This window comes from Topomyia yanbarensis, chromosome 3 (assembly GCF_030247195.1).
Source record: "Topomyia yanbarensis strain Yona2022 chromosome 3, ASM3024719v1, whole genome shotgun sequence".
NCBI lineage: Eukaryota > Metazoa > Arthropoda > Insecta > Diptera > Culicidae > Topomyia > Topomyia yanbarensis.
Window position 1 is genome coordinate 142,736,377 of NC_080672.1, and position 22,537 is coordinate 142,758,913.

Below are 22,537 nucleotides of genomic sequence, written 5' to 3' on the forward strand. Positions count from 1 at the left end.
CATCTTTGATGACAATCCTGTGCTCTGTGAATGAGGTTGGGCTTAGCTTTCCGGGCTCTACTGCCTGGAAACACTTCTTTACTTCTTCTACGCGCGCTAACTGTTCCGAAGTGAGTATCGACTCACGCGGTACTTCATCTTCTTCGTCGTTTTCCGATTCCTGACCTGAGTTCAACAGAGCACAGTTTTGTATCTCAGGAGAAATCCCAAAGGCGCGCCAAAAGTCCATACCTAGAATGGAGTTGACGGTCAGATGCTCTACTACAAGAGTGCATAGGACCTTTGTCAAATTTTGAAAAGTATACGGGAGATACGCTTGTCCAATGATTGGTAAGGATTGACCATTTGCAGAACGTAGTTCGAATGGTCGTTCCAGCCTTTTCAAGGGACTTTTCGAAAACTTTCGGTATAGCTTTTTAGTTATAATTGTGGCGTTACTACCACTGTCGAGCAAGGCTTTGAAGGATTTGCCGTACACAGCGACTATTGCAAATGGACGGTTATCGAACGGGTCGTCAAGGACGATGGTTTCGACGGACAATGAATTATCATAGTCCTCATCACGAGCCGGTCGAAAACTGTCGTAAATCTGGGGATGGATTGTTAGTTGTTCTTTGGAGCGCTGCTTTACTGCCAACTGCGACTTCAGTTGGTTCTGATCCCGTTTTTTAGGCAGTAAGGGCAACGAGAAACATCAAATCCTTTAAAACCACACACGATGCAGAAGACTCGATTTGGTTTCCGGCATTCCTCAAATTCATGTCCTTCGTCTCCACAATTGTAGCAGACGCCGAGCACGGGAGGACGATGCTTTTCCACCAAATACTCCAGACACATTATAGGTTTCTGCGGTGGTTCGATCGGTTTTTGATTGTTTCCTTCGAGATTCTTGCCGTCCTGATTCCCTTGCTGTTTCTTTTTCTGGTTGTCAGGAGGCTTGCTTGAATCAAGACCTGCCGGTTTGGCATTCTTGTTCCAAAACGTTTTGGATTTTGCGTTGCCGTTATTCTGTCCACCTCCCTTTTGGTTTTGATTATTTTGTTTGTTTTGTGGTGGATTATCAGAATAAGCAGCAACTTCCCGAGAAGAACCGAAAACTTTCTGATAAATCGGCGTCTTGGAGGCGTCGATCGATTTACCAAGACTCATCAATTCTGAAAGCGTGTTCACTGGCCTGAGAATCAGCATTTGTTTATAATCGGCTTTCAGGTTCCGTTTGAGCACGTCGAGTTTTTCGCTCGGTGCCATTGGAACCGTCATAGCACGAAATATTTTTTCCATTTCCAGGAAATATTCCTGGAAAGATTCGTTACGCATCTGCCGGCGCTGGAGAGCCTTCATTTTGAGCGTAGCATCAAGTTCAGGATGAACAAAATTTACCTTGAGCTCGCAAACAAGATGGTTCCAGTTAAACAACCGGTTTTGCGCACGCATAGCCTGATACCAGGTCAAAGCATTGCCAGTGAACAGATGCATCGCAGAATTGAAAAGTTCTTCTTCGCACATTTGTTCACACGCAGCGTAATTTGCTACGGTGTCCAAAAACTCATTAAGTCCAGTTCCTTCATCAGTTCCAGCATACTTCCGAATCTTCCAATCAGCGACGCGTTGCGGGTTTCGCGAGTAATTCCTGGGGGCCACCATCGATCCGTTTCCCGCATGGGTGGATATCGAAAAGTTCGGATAGGATGGTCCCGCCCGCTGTTCGGTCCATTCAGGAAAGTGAGGCTGGTTCTGAGTTTGGTACGGGGCTGTGAATCCGGTATTCTGTTTCGGTTTCTCGATTGGAAGTGATGGACATAGATTTTGTTGACCCGAGAATCCTCGCTTCAACACAAATTGATCGGGACTGGGCGCCAGTGTTGGGCGAGGAATCTCAGGTGCATCAAATGAATCGGGTACGTCCATCAAACGCAAATCTTCCAGATCGGTCTGCAGATCCTTCTCGGAAGCACTTTCCTTCTGATGTACTAGTGCCCGAAGTTCATTCACGGATTCACGAAGTGAGACAACTTCTTGAACCGTCTTTCTCAAAACTGACGAAATTGTTGTCAGTGAAGCAATCCCGCCCATTAGCGTTTCGGTAGCTTTTGAAAAAGCATCAGACCCCTGAGACGCTAGGGATCTATTATCGTCGGATTGCTGTCGTAATTGTCGAATCTCGTCCCTCATCTCGCACAAGACACGCAACAGGTCGTCTCCTACGAGCTGTTTGGAAAGAGATCCTTCGTTATCGGAAGGATTGGATCCCTGTGGAATTGCAGGTACGTCTGTACTCAGCAAATCTCCCAAAATTTCTCCATCCTCCCCTTCTTGATTGTCAGGAGGAAGTGCTGCCTGTTCGTCACTGAAATGACTGGCATAAACTGCTAGAACTTCCTCCAGCAACCCCGAAATTTCCTGGTTGACCTCCCCTGCCGCATAATTTCGGATAACTTGGAGCCTAGACCCCAAATGAAGCAACCGTGTTCGGTAAACCTCCTTGTTTGGGCACCGGTACTGGAGATCCTCCTTGATTGTTAGTAATTTACCAAGGCAGATCTCCTTTTCTTCACCCACATCACCCCGGAAATTACGAACTAATTCCCTCCGAGACGACCGCTCATGCGACAAAATTCCCCGAGGACGCCGCTGCCGCTGGACACCCGAAAGATCCGAATCAGGAGAGATAAAAATGCTTCGAGATAGCAACTCAAAATCCAGCTCATCGAAATGTAAATGATCGACGCGCATGAACACACACGCTTGGTTGAATTTCTCCAACGCCATCATAACTTGCGCTATATTGGAAGAAATCACCAAGACACAAAGCATGTAAGTACTGACACGGTATTATTTCTGATTTTTCGCCCACTAACGATTCCCTTAAAATTTCAGGAAATCAAGCTGCTCCAAAAATGTCTCAAACCGGATTGAGAATACAAGGCGATTGGCCACCGCAACCGAATAAATGACAACAACCTTCAAACTACTCGTCCGGCAGACCAAACACAAACAACGCAATCCACAAATTCGGACAAAAATAAAAAGGAAAAAACAAAAAATCGAAAAAATACGCCAACAAATGTAAATAAATAAATAATACGACCGCGGAACAATATTGCGGAAGAAACCTCACCGACTGTTCTACGAAAACCCTAGATTTAGTAGAAGCACCCCACACTCCGGAAGAAAAAAATATTTTCCAAAATAGGAAAATATTTTTTTCAGTGTGTTTTGCGCTGTGCGCAAAATGTAAGTAGGGGTTTCCCCGCTACTCGGGTTCTTATTTGCCCGGCGTACCCTTTACTTCAGGGCGGCCTAGGTGCTTCTACCAAGACTTTCGGATTTCGTAACACAACAAGAAAAAGTAAACAAATAATTATAAAATTTACCGACTTTTATTCCCGCTACTCTCTCAACTGCTGCTGCTGTTGGTGATCTGCTACTGCTGGCGGAAAGGCGGGCGGCTTCTTCCGACCGGCCGGGACAGCAACGGCCGAGTTCTCCCTATTTACGTTGGCTGCTCCGGCAGCGGTCCTTTACAATTAGCCAGGGAGGTGAGCTTTGCTCCTTTGTTGGAACCTCCCTAGCGACGGTGGTGACGAATCACCGGATTCTTTGCTCCCCGCAAAGAATCCCGGAAGACACCGCAGTGTTCTTCCCAGGGGGAGCCGCTGTCCACCCTGCTTCGCTCTCCTTGGCTATTAGCTGGGAAGGAGAGCAAGGCTCGTTCGGCTTATCCTTCCCAGCGAGGGCGGAATGGTGCGTCTGGATCCTTTACGGTTAGCCGGGGAAGCGAAAGCTCCTTGATAATTAGCTTCCCCCGACGGTGATCCAGCACCACACTTTCTTTAGCACCCGGACCACGGGCCGGCACTTTCGACGGGAATCTACCGTCGCATGCGCGCACTAAACTATTTAACAGTGGCGGGAAATTGTCCCGAAAAAAACCACAGCAATTTCCTGGACGTCTGATTGTAGCCGTGGTCCGTCACTTTCTAACTCCATGGCCGCCTTCCGCACTCGACTATCACAAACCGCCAACCGCCTTGTCGCACAGCTGTCAACGATGAGCAGCATAACCAGTACACACGAATTTTTGCAAGAGGAGATCGGTAGCCTACCTAAGCCCTATGTTACTAATTCACAAACATAAAACAAAAATTATCTAACCTATCTGTACGAATAAAACCGTTCACAAACGCGAAAATGAACAAAAATTTACAACTAAATGTGAACGGTACCGAACAGCGGTGAGCATAATTTTACGTAAACAATACACTCTACGGAGTGTATACGCAAAAAAGGGTATATTTCCACCCAGTGCTAAATTGTTACCCTGGCGGGTTACACTATTTGGACCATGATGGCTAATCGTTTACTAAGAAACCGAAATCAATTAGGTTCACAACCAATGCATCTTAGATTTTGCGAGTAACAAATGCTTATCGTTCACCTCCGATGATCATCGAACAACAGCTAACGAATAAATCAAATTTTCCCTAAAAATCAATATGAACTATGAAATGGGCAGCAGCCCACCAATCCATTTGATTCGGATTGCTTGCCGCATACTGTCACAAATGGCTGCACGCTGCGTATTAGGCACACTAACCGCATAACCTCTACAATTCCGCAACAATTTACGCTTTCTATTTCGGCAAATGAGCTTGACCTTTTGCAAAATTCATTCTCATTGATGCTATAGTGTATTGGCACGCCACTCCGAAAATGTGTGTTGCCCTTGTCAGTGGTTTTTGCCGTCGAAAAGAATCGCCAGTTGAGTGGGCGTTATAAAACAGCCACAGAAGTTGACGGCCATTAAAAATGCATTTATTCACGGAAACACATGTACGCATGTTTGTATAAATAAACACAAATGAACTTGACCGAGTCCAATGCCGGGCAGTGGTACATTCGTCGCATTATCATCATTGTTGTCATTATGCGGGTTTCTCCCTTTCGCTGTTGGTCATCATCGCAAACAATGCATAGAAGTGTCGCAACCGTTTTTGCATGCATGATTCAGCTGCCTCAGATAGCGGGGGTGTGCAATTTAAATTTCCGGTTCCTCGCGCGCTCCAGCATTGCAATCACTGGTGTATTTTTCTCGGCGGTTCGATTGTTCAATGAAAACCAACTTTTTATTTTCCCTTTGAAATGAGATTCCGTGCCGAAATTGCTTCTGATGCAATTTTAGCCCCTGTTTGTGCTCTTGTTCGTCAGTTGTATGTTGCCGAAATTCGATGATCGATACAATCCGGGTGATATAATGTGATCGTTTGTGTTCTGGTACTTGGTTTGGCTGCTCACGCGATCGTAAATGTTTTGGCTGATTCTGCGTCGCTTGAATGAACCGAGATGAATATACAGTGTGTAATGCTAACTTTTTAAGCATACCGCCCATTAAAGCATAACTGTCCCATATGCATTTTTGTCAAAAATGATCTTTCCAGTTGCTTATTCACCTTAAAATACAATCCCCAGTTGAAACCACATGCATTTGCAGAAAATTAGTACAGAACGTTAGAGCGACAAAATTCGTCTCAACAGACAGTCATTTTGGTTGAGGGATTATAGACCGAAACAAATAGCTTTATTAACTCGAATATTGCGATCCATACAGCTACCTCGACAACTCACACAACATGTGTGTGGTTGCTTCAAATTATCGTTCTTACGATCTCTTGCTCATAATACCCAGCAATAGAATACAGGTATGAGACGGGTACATATTTTCTGGTATTGACAAAAAGCCAGAAAGCTGAAAATCTAGTTCATGTCATTACTTATGCTCAGACCACGCTGTGCACCTAAGAGAATCAAACAGCTATGTGTTAACTTAATAATCAAATGCACTTTACAGAATCTTCCGCAAGACATGTATCATGATCATCGTGACCGAGCAATCCACATGCTCCCAAACATAACAGAATATCTATCTTCTATACCTTCTATATATAAAAGTCAATGTTTGTATGTATATGATTTATGGACTCCCAAATGGCTGAACCGATTAGCGTAAAAATTTATACATAGTTGGCATTTGTTATGGAGCGTGTTTGTGTGCTATTGGTTGGGGAATTTCTGTCCGACAGATCGGAACAAATTGTGTTTTCCTCCTATTTTGTTGAAAGTCGCGGCAATGCGCGATGGGTATCAGCTAGTATTGTATACTTCCAAACTGCTATATGTTGGGCTGGCACTCTCTTGGTTCTATGTACGCACACACATCTTCCACGATTGTACACACTGCAAGCAAGTACGGAATCTGCCCCGAATGCGCTAACATGGTCAACCAACTGTATATGGTGTTTCAATCAAAATGTGATCAAACAAAAACGCATGTAAGTTTATTGAACGGTTCAAACTATTTTTATTTTTGAAGTTCAAATAGTATAAAATACAGAAAAATATTCAACTAAGCTTCTGCTTTACCGAATTTGAATAGCCGGGCCTTTCGTTTAACTCCTGCCATCGGATCCTGTACCACCTTGTCTGCAGAACACCAATTTGCCATAAACTGCTTCTAACGTGCAACAGTTTTGTGAGTGTTTTTGTTTGAAGTTACACGCAAAAGTGAGCGCACTGAAAAGCGACAGAACACCGGTGAAACAACTAGAAGTCACCGAAAACAAACTTAAATAATACAAGTCCTGCGAGAAAGCGTCTTCGGTATTTCATTTATTACGCAGTAATGAATTTTCCCTGGTGGTTTTGAACCGGAAGCTGTAAATTCACTCATGGCTGGGTTGGCTTGATCTTTCCGCTATAGTTATAATTTACTTGAGCACGGCAACCCATGTTTAGTCAATGAGAAGTAAGAATCATTCAAAATATCAGTAACATTGAGTCTTCCTCGGATTTCGCAACAATGACCCCAGTTATCATTACTAAAAAACACTGCTTCTTTGCTCACTGGCCGGATAACGGTAAACACAAAAGGGAAAAAATACTGAAACCTCGACGAGGCGGAGAACGCGTAAGATGAGCTCGGCAGCGGATTAGCACTATTCTTTTTAACGTTACACTGCACGGACTGGAAAGATCGACCAATCGGTCCGAGAATCACCGAACGAATGAACCGTATACGACAATCAGGTGGCATACCACAGTGATCGTAGTTTCATTTACGAGTTAGAAATGACTCCTCTTTTGTATTTGTAATCACTTTTTATTTAAACGGACACTACTAGCATTAATTACATCAAATAACAGTTAATCGTGAAAAATACACTAATCAGTACCCAAATCTAGGTAATAAATATTTACATTTTTGTATGGCGCATACTGAACGATAAATCTTTGACAAAGCAGTTTTCATATCCATAGTTTGTTTTGATATCCAAGAGAAAATTTATAAGGTGACCCAGGGCTGTTAAGACCGTGGAGGTAATGCGGACCCCCTCGATTTCCTAGAAAATTGTAGGACTTTCTGACTGTCGTACATATTCGTGGAACCCCTGTTCTAAAACATTAATTTTGACAGCTGAATCTAATCCTTTTGTTTTTTTAGAAAGGAGATTCAACGTGTTTCATTTTTTGTACCATACTCAAAACAAAAATTATTATAATTGTAAAACCACGATTAAAGCAACAAATAAAAGTGGAAAAATAACAGTTAAGTGTTTTGTAAAGCTTGAGGCTTCTATTTTATGTAATGATTTTTGATTGGGTGGAAACACAGATATTTTCAAAACGCTCACCACTTTTGTGCGAAATGAACGTATGGGACTATTCGGACCCCTATTCCATCAACCACCGTTCAGCGACTTGCGGCTACGCACACGATTGCACACTCCACGATAGCTGTGACTAACCCGATTAAGTATTTGTCACGCATTTTTTTGCTTCTTAAGAAGTTTCTCCAATAAATGTTTCATAAATAAACATAATTCCATTATCAAGAAGATTAAAAAATGATGGACTGAATTACCCTGTAGAAGGTCCGAAAGTTTTGCAAATCATCGCCTAGCGTTTTACAAATCATCGCCTAGCGCTGCTATGCACTGGTTCAAATGAACGTTTATGGCACCAAAATGTAGCTGAGGTTTCAAACTCCAATTAGGACCTTTGGCCGATAAATTCTTTCATATCTATCCACCAAAAAGGACGATTTGCTTAGGTAAGTTCGAATAGCCCTAGGCTCCCCTACTAAATACAAATAAAATTGTATTGCTCAGTTTTAAAACTATATAAGGGTCAAGACATATGTTATTACTAGTTTATGCAATCCAGTGCACAGCGGGTGAATAGACAGAATAGGATTTTAGTATGAAATTTTAATCTTTTTGTTTTTCTACATGTACAATTGTGAGAAAGGGTATTTTATTACCCTCATACCTTATATCATATTTTATTACCGAGACCGACGCTGAAAATAATTCTCATTCAGAAAAAAGATATCTACACACTTAAAATCAAATAGCGTGCACAAAATCGGACAGAAAGCGTGCACGTTCTATATTTTTAGTTTCACGCCTATTGTAAATAAAAGAAATACCGTCGCTTAACAACTTGAACAACCTAAAGAGAAAATTGATTGAAATCACGTTTGCACGTATGGCACAAACCCTATAGCTAAAATAGTTATGGAGATTCGTTTCGAGATCCTCTCATTAGAATCCGACACTAACTTAGGACCAGGAAGCGGTCTCATCAGCTTTAACAAAACTTTTTGTCTTGCGCGACATCACGCATGACTAGTTGTTTGCCCAAGAACACAAGCTGTTTCCATTTTTGGAGCTAGCGTCAATCCGGCGCTAGCTTAGTCCTGGCACTAAGTTAGTGCCGGATTCTAATGAGAGGAACTCGAAACGCATCTACATCTCTAATTTTGCGCCGCTTACGGGCAAACGTGGCTTCAATCAATTTTCTCTTTAGAGGAAATGGTTGATTTTCATCCAAATTTTCTCCTTAATGGGAAATATAGCATTTATATAAGGGAACTCAGCATACACTGAGATATGGTAATCATTTTTGCTACTTTCCTGGTCAAACAAAAATCAAACAAATATTGGCAACTATTCATCATTTTTCGGTCGAAGCTCTAAGATCTACATATATATTAGACATGTAGCTGTTAAAACATCGCACTAGAACTACATTAGCACTTGGACTTAAAGAAGTAAAATTATGTTTTGAAAAACAAGTATGATCAATATTCGAAAGAAAAAAATTACCTTAACAATACTCCGAGTGCTTAGAACGTTCATACAGAAATTCTTAAAGGATCAGGAAAATTAACTTCGAAATACAGCAAATATTAACTGCTCGTCAGGATATTGCTTACAACACCCAATTTACTTTGCTTATCGCTGTAGTATAGTTTTCATTTCATTTCATCACAAATCACAGCCGCTGTTGAACTCACAATCACATACTTAATTAATAGCTTGGCGGTTGGTAAATTATGCACGAACGTTGGACGGCAATCACCCTGATACAATTCAAGTCGCGTCACCCCACCAGTAAGGAAACACACAATAGAGTACTTTTCGCCACTTGCGAACTTTTGCAACCACCAATCCGGAAACAATCACCAATAAAAAAAATAACAACAGGATAAACACGTTTGTTTTGTGGGAGTCTCCGATCGCACCGAATTAGCAACAAACTGTTCCCGAGTGAGAAAAAGAGAAACGAAGGAAAATGCGTCCGGCGTGGTCCTCAGCTGGAGAACAACTGGAAATTGCCAGCGATCGGCTGATCGAACCACCTGTGCGAATTAAACAAAACGGCTGTCTGGGTAAGAGTGAGACAGAGTGAGGACCGGTACCATGCTACCCTGGGGACGGTGGACAATAAATGTGAAATGTGACTAGTGCGAAGTTCTGATCGTAGAGCGTTTTTTGCGATACCGCTCTCGTCGTCGGCTGATCGCGATCGGTGAGCGTGGACCGGTCGCGATTTGTGCAGTCGATTTCCAACCGATGTTCGATGGTCGGAGACGTCATTCGCGAGCGCAGAAGGTTTACAATGTTGTGACTTGTGCTTTGTTGATAGCGTTGTTGTATGTATAGTTGAATGCTAAAGTGCGGTTTTCTTAGCATAATATTATGATGACGAAATCGATCAAATGGAATGTGAACGATGTGCACAGAGAAGCAGTGAGGTTCATTATTATTTCCCGTTTAAGAAAAATCGAAAGTTTATTTACTTGATGGGACTATTTTAACCCATTAAGCTCCAGCGTTGCATTTTCGCAATTATACACCCAAACTATTCCGATCGTGCGAAATATGCATTAAACATCATTTTATGTATTAGAATTATGCAAAATGATGATTACAGTAAAGTGAAACTTGCTGCATCATACACATATGTAGAGCTATGACTTGGATCTTATTTCACCGCCTCTAAGGGTACTTTGACCAGCAGAGTTTTACTGAGCAAGGGATAGACTTCAAGAGACACATGGGTATGCGTTGAAATCAATTAGAATTTCGAATTAAATGTATCACTCGACATAATTTTGGAGCGCTTCCATTGTTTTTTTATTGTATAAAACGCTTAAAAACAAATAAATATGCAATGTTTTATTTCTTATGTAGCTCGTAGCACTAGGTGAAAAAATATCTTATTTTCTTCATATTCACTGTAGAGTCTAATGTTTTGGTAAAGTACTCCACTTTTCTGTGCCGTTCACATTTAGTTGTATGTTTTTGCATTTGTTAACAGTTTTGTTGATTTAGTTGGGCGTAGTACACTCAGGTTTTTTTACGCGGTTTTTTGCGCGTTTTTTTTTTGCGCGGATTTTGAAATTTACGCGGTTTTCATTGACGCGGATTTTGAAATTTACGCGGTTTTAATTTACGCGGTTTTTGAAATTTACGCGGTTTTCATTTACGCGGATTTTGAAATTTACGCGGTATCCATTAACGAGGCTTCCACAGAGAACAGACATCCATGATCGAACAAAAACATTTAAAAAACGTGTGTAAACATTTGAATTAATATACGATAAACACTAGCGCCGCCACACCAACCTATCCTAACTATCCGTCAAATCCATTCCGGAACCGGTTCGAAATCCTGAATGGATTCAGTATGGAATCTTGCTCAAATGCATCAACCGATTCCGACTCTATCGGTTGATGCATTTGAGCTGGAATTCATGCTGGAAGTCCGAACCGTTTCCAGACTAGTTTGACTGGGTAGAGGAATAACCGCTGTCAATTCTGTCAAACTGACTGACGACAGTAGCGCACCTGGTTTGGATATCCCAACTACCTCCGAAACCGAGATTTTACACAAATTGAATGCTGAAGATGGACGTCTGTTCTCTGTGAGGCTCCCATTAAAGCGGATTCTTAAATTTATGCGGTTTTCATTTACGTGGTTTACATTTACGCGGTCTGTATCCCCGCGTAAAAAAACCTGAGTGTACTTCGCTTCCTCGGATATTCACAAAGAATCTAAAAGCTCCAGCCACTCTCGCTGTGAAGGATAACTCGAGCGAGCTCCACAGTAAACAAACACGGGGTGGTAAATCACACTTCAGTTTCTTTCGAGAATCTTTGTGAGGAACGTTGATCCATTGAAGCGAAGGTTCAATGGGGTAAAGTAAACCCAAATGGCACTTTTAACATAATATTTGTCAACGCCAAGAGGGGCCCTCCTTAACGATTAGGGCCTGCAACCCGAGAATGATGTTTATAAGGACTGGGTGCTGGACGATTCCTGGTAAAGAAAAAGAATTGGAAATTCAATAAATCAAAAAATCGATTTCATATTGGCGAAATTTGAAGACAACCTCATGACTTCTAATCAAACCATTTAATTGTTTAACCCTTACAAGTCTGATCATATTTTTGATTCTATTATGGACACTTTAACCTTGAGGTCATTCGCTTTTTCATTCATGTTAGAAATTTTCCTATAAAAAATCTCTATTCCTGTGTGCGGGGTTGGGATTCGAACCCAGGTGAGCTGCGTACATGGCATTCGATGTACAAATTCCGCTATGCCCGCTCGAGTCTGATCTGAATTAGGTTGGTATGAACATAGTTGATATCAAATATGTAGTAGTTTAGAATTTTCGCTATTCTAGTTACCTCATACAAAAGATATTGAATTTTTAATTGCATTCTCAAATAAATTTTTGTCGAAAAAGTATTTGTCAAAATTTTAGTTTCTGTTATAAATCCGGGCTCCCTTCAGAACTCCGGGCCCGGGAGGAAACACCCCGGTCCCCCCACTCTTGGCGGCCCAGCAATGCATTACATTCTTTCCAAATTTTTGTGCTCCTATTGAGATGCGGTTTCCATTCCTTTCAGTATTAAATATTACATATTCGAATAAAAGAAAACGTTTAAAAAATGATAATAGGTTTCAAAGTTTCTTATCGCAAATCGACACGAATCCATATCGAAAAAAACCGTTCGATCTAAAATGTACCAAACTTTGAATGTCGTCTACTAGATGTTCTCGATAATATCCTGCACACTGAAATACGTCCCAACGACCAAAATGAAGCCACCAAATAATCCAAGAATAACATTCTTCACTAAACGCCACTGCATCCAGCCAAAATCTGTTGGCCACCGGTAGATCGTATCCAGAGTAATCGGAGTCAACAGGGCTAACGTTGCAGATCCAATCGAACCCACGAATCCTATAAACAGTTCCAGTTCGGGAACCGTCAGCGCGAAACCCATCATTACGACTACAATGCCTAATCGTATCAAAATCTGCGCCAAGCTCTCTCTACTTGCAGGAACCTTGTGTCCTATTTTTAACCAAAGTATCTCCATCGGGACGTAGTAGTACAGGCCAGTTGTTAGAAGGATTGCCAACGCCGCTAACAGCTGAGTTGATTTTGCGAGACTACAAATACAGATCGTTAGAAAAGGCAAATATGGCAAATCGTAAGATTTACATTTCTTCATTGGGCAGATTCAATGTGACGGATCCTTTGGTTTTGGGACCATAGAGAGCGTAACCGAAAAAGCCGGTAATGACATATAATATACTAATGAAGCAAATGCCTAAGTTCACTACACCGACGGGATGCAGAAAGTGTTGAGGATGTTTCATTTTATTTTCCACTGGCAGCACTATCCCAATACCTTCGATCGCATAGACTGCTATCCTACAAGAAACAACCATTTATTGAATGCGATTGTAGAAAGAGAATAGCTACCCAAAGAACGATGGTAAATTAGTCCATTCTGGCCACAGGTTTCGATCTTCAAGGTTAACCGGGTCTTTGAAGATATAGTAAAGCGTGATGATAAATACCACCAGGATGGAAGAATTCGCGAGCAAAGAAAAGGGCACCAAATACTTGAGTTCTCGAACCTGCGTAATAAGCGCTACAATGATCGTCGTCATCAAGATATAAGTTCGAGTTTCCCACTCAATTTGCAGCTCGTAATTGATGACGTCGCGTAGAGTTGTTGAGATAAATACCAAATACACGCTGACCGAGAAGAAGCTCATTATTAGTAACATGTAGTCGATGTAGGCTCTGAAATGGATAAGTCGTATTATTGATTCGTGATGAAAGTTCGAGTTAAAAGAGTGCTCTACTTGGCGAATGCGGCAAATTTTCGAGCACTGGGTGGTCCATTAGCGCACACAGTTTGTGCCGTCTCGGAAAAACCAAGTGAAGGGATTTTGTTCCGCTTACAAGATTTTTGAGAGGTACTAACCTAAAAAGAAACATCACATTAAATTGGAGTAAATAAATATCAATCATTGATCACTTCTGAGGCGGTTCAGAGAGTATGGCGACAATCGTCACATACTCGAGTCCCGATCAGGAAGGATTCCTAGTGTCAGAAGAATACACTAAGAATCGACTGCAAGATCTTTTGAAACAGAATATGAAAACTCCGCACAGGGGATGTAGAGCCTGTAGGCTTTTTGTCTTTGTTGTCATTCAGTCTATTTCAAACTACCGAAGACAACGATCCTGTACTCCATCTTCTTTCTACTTTTGCGCAAGCCAGCGCAAAGCGAACGACAAAAAACAGTAACTTGTATCTAGTGCACATTATTTGAAGCACCAAGGAAACCGTTACTTCCATTCCAATTGTGGTGATCCGTCGACATGTGTGAATATCAGAAGCAAAGTTTAGTTTTGGCCAAATACCGTTACTATTGATTTGGGGGTTTTTCATATAAGCACAAATAATCGCTAGGCGAAACATTGAGTAAATGTAAAACTCAGCCTAGACTTATGTCGTTCGTCATTTGAATGGCTAACCCACATTTTGCAATTTTTACAAGAAATGGAAAAAACTTCCGCATTTCCAAATTAACATTGTTTTTATCGCCCAGCCCCAACCGAAAATATTCAACTTTTTAAGAAATTTTAAACTAGTTTTAATTTTAAAGTAGCGACCCCTCATTGCATACTCCTTCCTAAGCCTGTACTGAATTTTTTATTTCAGTTTATATGGGACAATTTGCTGTGTGGTCGCACTCTTCAACCCGTAACTCCGGAACCTAAAGTTCAATCAATAAAAAATTCAATAGCAGCCGATGGGAATGTTGTACCTTTCATTTGAGACTAAGTTTGTGCAAATCGGTCCAGCCACCTCTGAGAAACAGAGGTGACATTTTGTTCCATATACACACATACACACATACATACATACACACAGACATTTTCCGATCTCGACGAACTGAGTCGAATGGAATATGACACTCGGCTCTCCGGGCCGGGATTAGTTTGTCGGTTTTTGGAGTGATTGCATAAGCTTTCTATATGAGAAAGGCAAAAATAAGATCGTTACATGTACTACTTTTCAATTCACGAGCATTTTCGTAATTCGTTGGGGGGGGGGGGGGTAACCCCAGGGGTACCTAGCGTGCAAAAGGGGTTAACCCACAATTCACACGTCCTTCTCTTATCTTTCGTTTTAGAGTTATGGTGTCTTTGGCAAAGTTGTTGTGTGATATCTAGACTTTATTTGATCATTTCATATTAGTTAGGAATTCAGTCGCTAGGGCGGCGCTGTTATTAATTTTATAATGGAACGAGATAGAAAGATGGTGTATACGGCAAAGTTGTATATCAGGTAATTTTAAATATATCTTTTTAAGATACCAACTTTGTAGGTCCTACAAGTTTTGAAATATGGCACATTTTTGAAAACATAATCTGTAAGCAAATGTTTTAACTAAAACCGTCTCTATCTCGAAACATTCAGGATCTACAATTTTTTTTGTTTAAAATGATAAGACCTACACACTCACTTCAGTTCGGTAATTTCCGCACAGCTGAACAGTCAGTAAAACTTTTTAAACTGATAGCTCAGAAAAGTGGTATTAATTTACTGATTTTCAGCGATATATTTACCGAGTTTATTCAAAACAAACGTCACTTCTACTGAGAACTCGGTAAAAGCTTTGTTAGCTAAGTGCTCGGCTGTGCAAAACTCGGTAAAAGTAGCGAAAAAATCTGGGATTCGGTAGACCAAGATTGAGTGTGTAAAACTTTCTCGAAGACACTACATTAGAAATGTAACGGCAAATCTACACACTTATATTATATTTCGCTGTTCGGTAATTTTTATGAAGAAATTTTTCGGTAATCATTAAAATTCACTGATTTTTCGGTAAATATGATTTATTTTACAGACGCTTTGTTGAATTTTACTGAACAGTTTGTTACATACAATCAGTTTTACTGAATTCTGTAAATAAAAGTACAGTACGTATGGTAAAGCCGTATTATCTCCGAATGCGGCAAAAATATTACCGAATGTATTGTAAAATTACCGCTCGTTTACATTTTTTCGGTAAATGCATCCACCATACGAAAACGAACTGTCAAGTCGCGGCCATTTGTTAACCCTTAAATGCGCAATGTTGTTTTAAAACAACATTGCGAAAACCACCTCAAAATTATCATAGTAACGTATTAAAGCTGTGAGACAATTTTCACAAAATTTAAAAAAAATGGGTTTGCGCCTCTAAGGGTTAATGTAAATAATATGTTGCAATCAACAGTTGTTTTTTTTTTCGATTAAAAAGACCGAATGTCATGAAGCAGATATATTAGCAGCCGTTGAATCAGAACAACGCATTCTTGAATTAGCCGGAAACCATTCATTAGTGATAGAAACTGAAATTTTTCCTGGACATTTATGTGATACAACTATCCCGCAGGAGGATGTTTCCGGGTGAACGTATATACGTATTTTATCAAATTGTAAAAAAGTAAAAATGAAAGTGACCAACAATTTCAAGCTAATATTATTTGAATACTAATCCGAAAAAACCTTTTAAATTGCATTTTCAAAATAATTTCCGAACCGAAAACGTTCGCTCACAAAAATTACCGAATTATGTGGTAATTTATGACAAATCATGAAAGATTTTCCTTTACCGAAGGCTCTGTAATTAATTTATTACCGAACTGATTACCGAACGTTCCGCTGTTTAAAGTTCGGTAAAAGTTACCGAATGCTGCAAAATTTTCCAAGTGTGTAGCTTCATTAAAAAGTTGATAACAGCGCCGCCCTAGCGACTGAATTCCGAACTAATATGGAGTGATCAAAATAAAGCGCTAGATGTCACACAACAACGTTGCCAAAGACATACCATAACTCTAAAACAAATGATGACGATTGATTCCACCTTTTTGCCTTTTTCAATAGAAAGGTATTGCAATTGCTCTGAAAACCGACTTTTTAACGGAGGTCCGGAGGGCCGAGTGACATATACCATTTGATTCAGTTCGTCGAGTTCGGCAAATGTCTGCGTGTATGTATATGTGTGTGTATGTATGTGCGTCTGTGTGTGTATGTGACCAAAAATGTCACTCATTTTTCTCAGTGATGGCTGAACCGATTTTGACAAACTTAGTCTCAAATGAAACAACGTTCCCATAGACTGCTATTGAATTTCGAATGGATCCGACTTCCGGTTCCGGAATTACAGGGTGATGAGTACGATCACGCAGAAAATGTCGATTTTAATAAATTCTGCAATGAATGTATAAAGGTGAAAATTTTTCCAAAATGTAACCACAACTACTTCGATTTGTAGTATTAGGTCACTAACTGCCATTCAAAGTCTCTTTGGCCACATTGGCCACCATCATCGGTTCCGGAAGCCCCGGCGGAAGAATTTAAATTCAGAATAACAGTCACATTGGTTTTTCAGAGATGGCTACACCGATTCAACCAAAATTAGTCTCAAATTAAAGGTGTTGCGTTCCCGTAAATGGCTATTTAATTTCATCCCGATCTGACTTCCGGTTCCGGAGTTACGGGTTGTGGCGTGCGATCACATAGCAAATTGCGATGCAAATCGATACTCCGATGAAAGCAATAAAGATAAAAATTTCGCTAAAATGTCTTTCAAACAACTTAAATTCTCAGTTCTAGGTTACCGACGGCCAACCAAACTTTCGGTGACATTGACCACCATAGACGGTTCCGGAAGTGCCCGGGGAAAGCGGCCATCTTTCAAAATTAACAAACTCACATAAGTTTCCCGCAAATGGTTGGGCCGATTTCACAAACTTAGTCCGAAATGATAGCTACAATATCCCCACAGATGGCTATAAAATTTCGTACGGATCGCTTATATGGTTCCGGAAATATAGACTAAAGCGTCGGGAACATATGAAATTCCCATACAAGCCGGAACTCAATTTTTTTTTCAAAGGGAGGACCCCATGAACTTTCAGAAATCGAGTTCTTATTTTTGATACTAAATATCTTTAAAATGCATGAAACATCGAGATTTTATGTTATCTCGATTTTTTTGGACTTTGCCGATTTCGTACCATTTTGCCTTTCTCAATAGAAAGGTATTGCAATTGCTCTGAAAACCGACTTTTTAACGGAGACCCGGAGGGCCGAGTGACATATACCATTCGATTCAGTTCGTCGAGTTCGGCAAATGTCTGTGTGTATGTATGTGTGTATGTATGTGCGTCTGTGTGTATGTGACTAAAAATGTTACTCATTTTTCTCAGAGATGGCTGAGCCGATTTTCACACACTTGGTTTCATCTGAAAGGTATAATGCTCCCATAAGCTGCTATTGAATTTTTAGTTCATCCAACTTCCGGTTCCGGAGTTACGGCTTGAAGAGTGAGGTCACACACCAAATTCCCGTATAAACTGGTACAACCATGATGTCCAAATGACGTAAAACATATTAAAATAGGTTCAACATCACTCTAGTTTGCGGGTCTGGATCACTAATGATAAATAAAAGCAGCTTTGACCACATTGGCCACCTATGACGATTCATGATACCTCCGGGGAACTCGCCAAGTTCCTAAGCAAATATCACACCTTTTACCCAGCGAATTCTCTACTGATTTTTACAAACTTAATTTCAAATAAAATATACAGTAATGCCATTGACTGCTGCTGAATTTTATTCGGTTCAGACTCTTGATTCCGGAGTTACAGGTTGGTTAGTAGGGTTACATTGGAATTTCCCATATAAATCGGTACAATCGTAACACCGCAGATACTAAAAATCTATTGGAATGGTCATCAAATTAATTCCATTCGCAGGTCTAAATCACTGAATGCAAATCAAACATTCTTTGAATATATTGTCCCCTATCGACAATTCCGGAAGTCCCGGTATCCGGACATATTCCACAATTTAAGTCACATCGGTTCTTCGGTGATGACTGAACTGATATTCTCAAACCAAGTCTCAAATGAAAGGCAACATTTGCGGTAGAGTATTGTGTCGCAACTCAGCACCCACCCCCCACGCCCTCACACCTCCCTCCTTCATCACTCCCCTCCCCTTGGACCACCCTCACACCCGCATTTCCTTTATGAACCCCGTATACCGAAATAAGATGAAGGATTTCTGACGCATCCTCCACTCCTACTCTACTAAACTCCCACCCCCCCTCCACTTCCAAACTCATTCCACCAACATTTCAAAATATAATCACATGAAGATAACATTGAAATCATTGCGTTGCGTTGCGTTGCGTTGCGTTGCGTTGTGACGATGATTTTGGCGGATTGCACACTGACTTCATCATGTTTGACTGCTGATTATCTAATAAGAGTTGCTTAGGAAGTGGTAAGTAGGAATTCATACCAATCCGACCCATATTAAAACCTCAACAGCATGATAGCCATCATTGCCGGCCGCCCCCATCTCCATCGTTCACGGGGAAGGATAAAGGATAAGGTAGACAGGAAGTTTTGATGCTCCACCTACTTAACGGAAGGACGACGATTCATCAGACTCTTCCATAGGTGTCGCGGAGTTGGTGGTTTGGAAGGGTATCAGGTCTAGGATTCGCTCCAAGCAAACGATGCGACCTGTAAAGCATATTTTATTAGGTAGTTGTTTAGTTAGTCTTCGAGTGCACGATCACTCGAAAAAGAGATGATCTTGTTTAGTTTTTGGTTATTTTTAAACTCTGGGCAGCCGGCTACCGAGAGTATGCTATGTTCCCTATACAAAAACAATTTGAACTCCACACAGCCGATCGTGGGAGTATTGCCTGGAAAAGCTAATCTTATCTGCGTAATGGGCCGGATCACTATTTATTGCAACAGTATTTGGACAGAACTCGCTACTTCTTCTCTACGATATATTTATTGGCTTGAAAACTACCAAGTGACAGCATATTATACTGGCAAAAATAGCGCGAGATGTTATAAATCAAGGAAAGTATTTCTTATTTTCCATATCGGATTGTTTGTGGAATACAAGTATACGAGCGATAATACCGAACACTGAAGGGAAATATAAAGGATTGTTAATCTGATGCACGGGCTTGTTAGCAATAACGGAGCTTTAAATTAGGTTCATAAAAACAGACGCGGCGAATTTTCAATACGTATTGAGCCGTGTTCATAGATACTAGTCAGATTAGTCGTATTGGGGCTAATTTCCGATCAACTATTCATTTTTACGGCAATGTTTTCTCGACTAGATCTGTTCGCACCCTCTCATTCTGTTCGCACCCTCTCATTCTGCGGTCTAAGGACCAAATGTCATCAATAGACTTAGAATCGCGTGGAGGTATGAGATAGGAAACTTGTAAGAATTTTGCTATCCCACCGTTTGACTACCAGAATGGATGGGAGAACAGTAATACTAGCAAATACCGACTACCATAAGAGCGGTGCAAATTTGAACGAGTGACGTAGAGTACTGCACTGAAAAAAGGACCAGGAGTGCGATTTTACGAAATTTTAGCTTCCGATGGCCCTACATTTTCTGACAAAGTGAAGTTCTTGAATGTTGAGATTTTTATTACTGTTTAGAAAAGCAAAAGTATCATAAAGCTAGCACATGAAGATAACATTGAAATCATGTTGACTAAGTTAAGGGGAGCCCGGGGCTAGTTGGTGGTTGGGGTAAGTTGGCGGAATCCCTTTATCTTCGCTTCTATTAGACATATAGCGCTGCCTCTCATTGTGTACCTCAAGTTATGTGAAACCCATTATCCAATGTGTTTTTGTTAAAAAACATTTTGTTTTGTAGAAGTTGTGGGCGATATTGTGTTTTCGAGCATACCAAGTAAATTTTTAAATTTTGAACACTGTGTTATTTAGAGTGATTTTAAATCTATTTTATTTTTATATTTTATTTTTCGATAGTGCGTAAAAAGAGCTTTCAGTATCCGTATAGATATTAAATCTGTCCATGAATTAAAGTTATTTTTTAACTAGTTTTTTGTAAAATATGCAGTTGGGGTAAGTTGGCGGTGATGCACGTGGGACAAGTCGGCGCTATTATTTATAGTGGAAATATAGGGTAGACGTGCCCTTATTCATCTCATTAGTCAGTATGTCACACTATTTTGTTGATAACTCGACTTAGAGTTACTAAATTGCGCTTAAATAGGTATCATTATCTTTGCTACGTTCCTAAGAAGCAGTACAGTTAAAATTTTTGCCTGGAAAATGTGGAATGCTCCCGTTTGAGCGAAGCGAAAAGTCGAGTACAACGTACCCTTATTCATCCTACCATTTGAGCTAATGCGTTGAATAGAGATAGAAGATACTGCTCTAACTAACCTGTTTAAATGGATGAGATGAATAGAGGAGCTAAGATGAATTAGGGAGCAGTAACCCTAGTCATCAAATATTTTTATTTTTGGAATTCACTCCAAAGTAAAACTTTGTGTATCTCGTCAATGCAGGGGATATTTACTTCGGCTAATCGCCTGAAGAATTTCGAAAATATGCCATTTTTTCCGTGATGCAGTTGATGTAGAACACCCTTCACAAGTCAAAGTCGAAAATTCCCAGCTACCGTTTAGAATCAACACGCCGACGCAAACAACAACTAAAGCCTCAATCGCAACATCACTCTTTGTCAAGCTAAGAATGTGGCACCATGACTCAGGTATTCGGATGCTTAGAGGGGGTCTGTTCAAAACTTCAACCTCGAACTTCCCGCTCTTAACTTGTATACATTGATATGGTATTCGAATTTTAGGTTATTCGCGTAAACCTGCACACTTCGTTGAGATCGGTAATTTCCCACACAGCACAGCAGAGTAATCATTTGTTTTCTGATTTTCAGCGAAATATTTCCCGAGTCTCAGCAAACAATTGAAGCTATGACGGAGATCTTAGCAAAAAATGAATTTGCCGATTGCTCGGCTGTTCAAATCTCGGCATAAGTTGCAAAAATGCTGAGATTCGGCAAAAAAAATCATGTGTGTGCACAGGGCTATTTCATACTGATTCCACAACCATACCCCAGAACTAAAAATCATAATGAAATTAATAAACTTATTCAAATTTACCAATCCTAAAGATGAGTGTACCTGCGCAATAGCATCAAGTTTGCTATGTTCACAAAAAATTAGATGTTACTTCTGTTTGTCTGTGGGTTTTCATGAGCCGATTTTCACTTACCAGTAAATGTACACAGTGCGCATAGATAGCAGCAACCAATGCCGTTCCAAGTATGCCGAACACCAGACCTCCATTTTTAAATGCCAAAGGCATTGCAAGAATTCCGGTGCCCAGTGAACTTTTTATCAGATGGATCAACGTACCAGCAGAACTACAAATAGGTAGGTAGATGGAGAATATTTAGTATATATATTGTTTCACCCAGCACTTCATTTGCTTACGATGTAGCTTTTCGAACACGCCGATTTTCAAAGGGATTGTACTCTTCATTGTCTGGTTGTTCATACGATGCTCTGAAAATATTATACCGTTGAAAACCGAATCAAATTGTGATTTACCAATTGCCGCCGACAAACATTTACTCACGTATTCGTTTCCACTATCTGGAAGCTGGGTAGTTTCCCATCCGCTGGTGGGTTCATTGGAATAAATGCAACACTATCGGTCATATGTTAGTGCTGTAACTAAAATACGCAAACGTGTGACTAATATTCGGATATCTATTCAAACTTGCTACTATAAGTTGTCGTGCTCTAGGTGTAGTACTCAAATTACCACAAAGCACGTTTTCAATGGCGCCAAGCAGACTGGAGCTGAAAAAATTCTCAACTTTACTTGTAAGCTAATAAGATGAACTACCTGGCTTACCAGGTACTATGGTTCAGCTCACAAATATTGAAACAATCTTATTCTGAAATGCGGGAGGAATGAGAAATGAACGGTCGG

The 22,537-nt window shown here is 40.5% G+C and overlaps 2 protein-coding genes across 2 annotated transcripts in view; both read right to left on the reverse strand.

Annotated features, from left to right (window-relative positions):
• LOC131687248 (proton-coupled amino acid transporter-like protein CG1139) overlaps positions 1–9,652 on the reverse strand; it is a 139,904-nt gene extending 130,252 nt beyond the window's left edge. Inside the window, exon 1 of the mRNA XM_058971321.1 lies at positions 9,165–9,652. The gene's annotated coding sequence lies outside the window, so the exon portion shown is untranslated. The remainder of the gene's footprint in view (positions 1–9,164) is intronic.
• Positions 9,653–10,488: 836 nt separating this feature from the next.
• On the reverse strand, positions 10,489–22,537 carry LOC131689010 (proton-coupled amino acid transporter-like protein CG1139). Its single transcript, XM_058973732.1, has 8 exons — positions 22,460–22,537; positions 22,178–22,404; positions 22,033–22,104; positions 21,812–21,962; positions 13,516–13,637; positions 13,127–13,453; positions 12,863–13,075; positions 10,489–12,810 (listed from the first exon to the last, which is right to left on the reverse strand). The coding sequence occupies exons 2-8, from the start codon at positions 22,258–22,260 to the stop codon at positions 12,402–12,404; spliced, it is 1,377 nt and encodes a 458-aa protein (XP_058829715.1). The 5' UTR covers positions 22,261–22,404; positions 22,460–22,537; the 3' UTR covers positions 10,489–12,401.

What these genes read in the sequence shown, in the direction of transcription:
- LOC131689010 (XM_058973732.1), bottom strand. Translation starts at nt 22,260, where the DNA reads ATGACCGATAGTGTTGCATTTATTCCAATGAACCCACCAGCGGATGGG. An exon ending in CAGATAGTGGAAACGAATAC is followed by an intron (nt 22,105 to 22,177) that starts GTGAGTAAATGT and finishes TAATATTTTCAG; the next exon opens with AGCATCGTATGAACAACCAG. An exon ending in AAATTTGCCGCATTCGCCAA is followed by an intron (nt 13,454 to 13,515) that starts GTAGAGCACTCT and finishes TATCCATTTCAG; the next exon opens with AGCCTACATCGACTACATGT.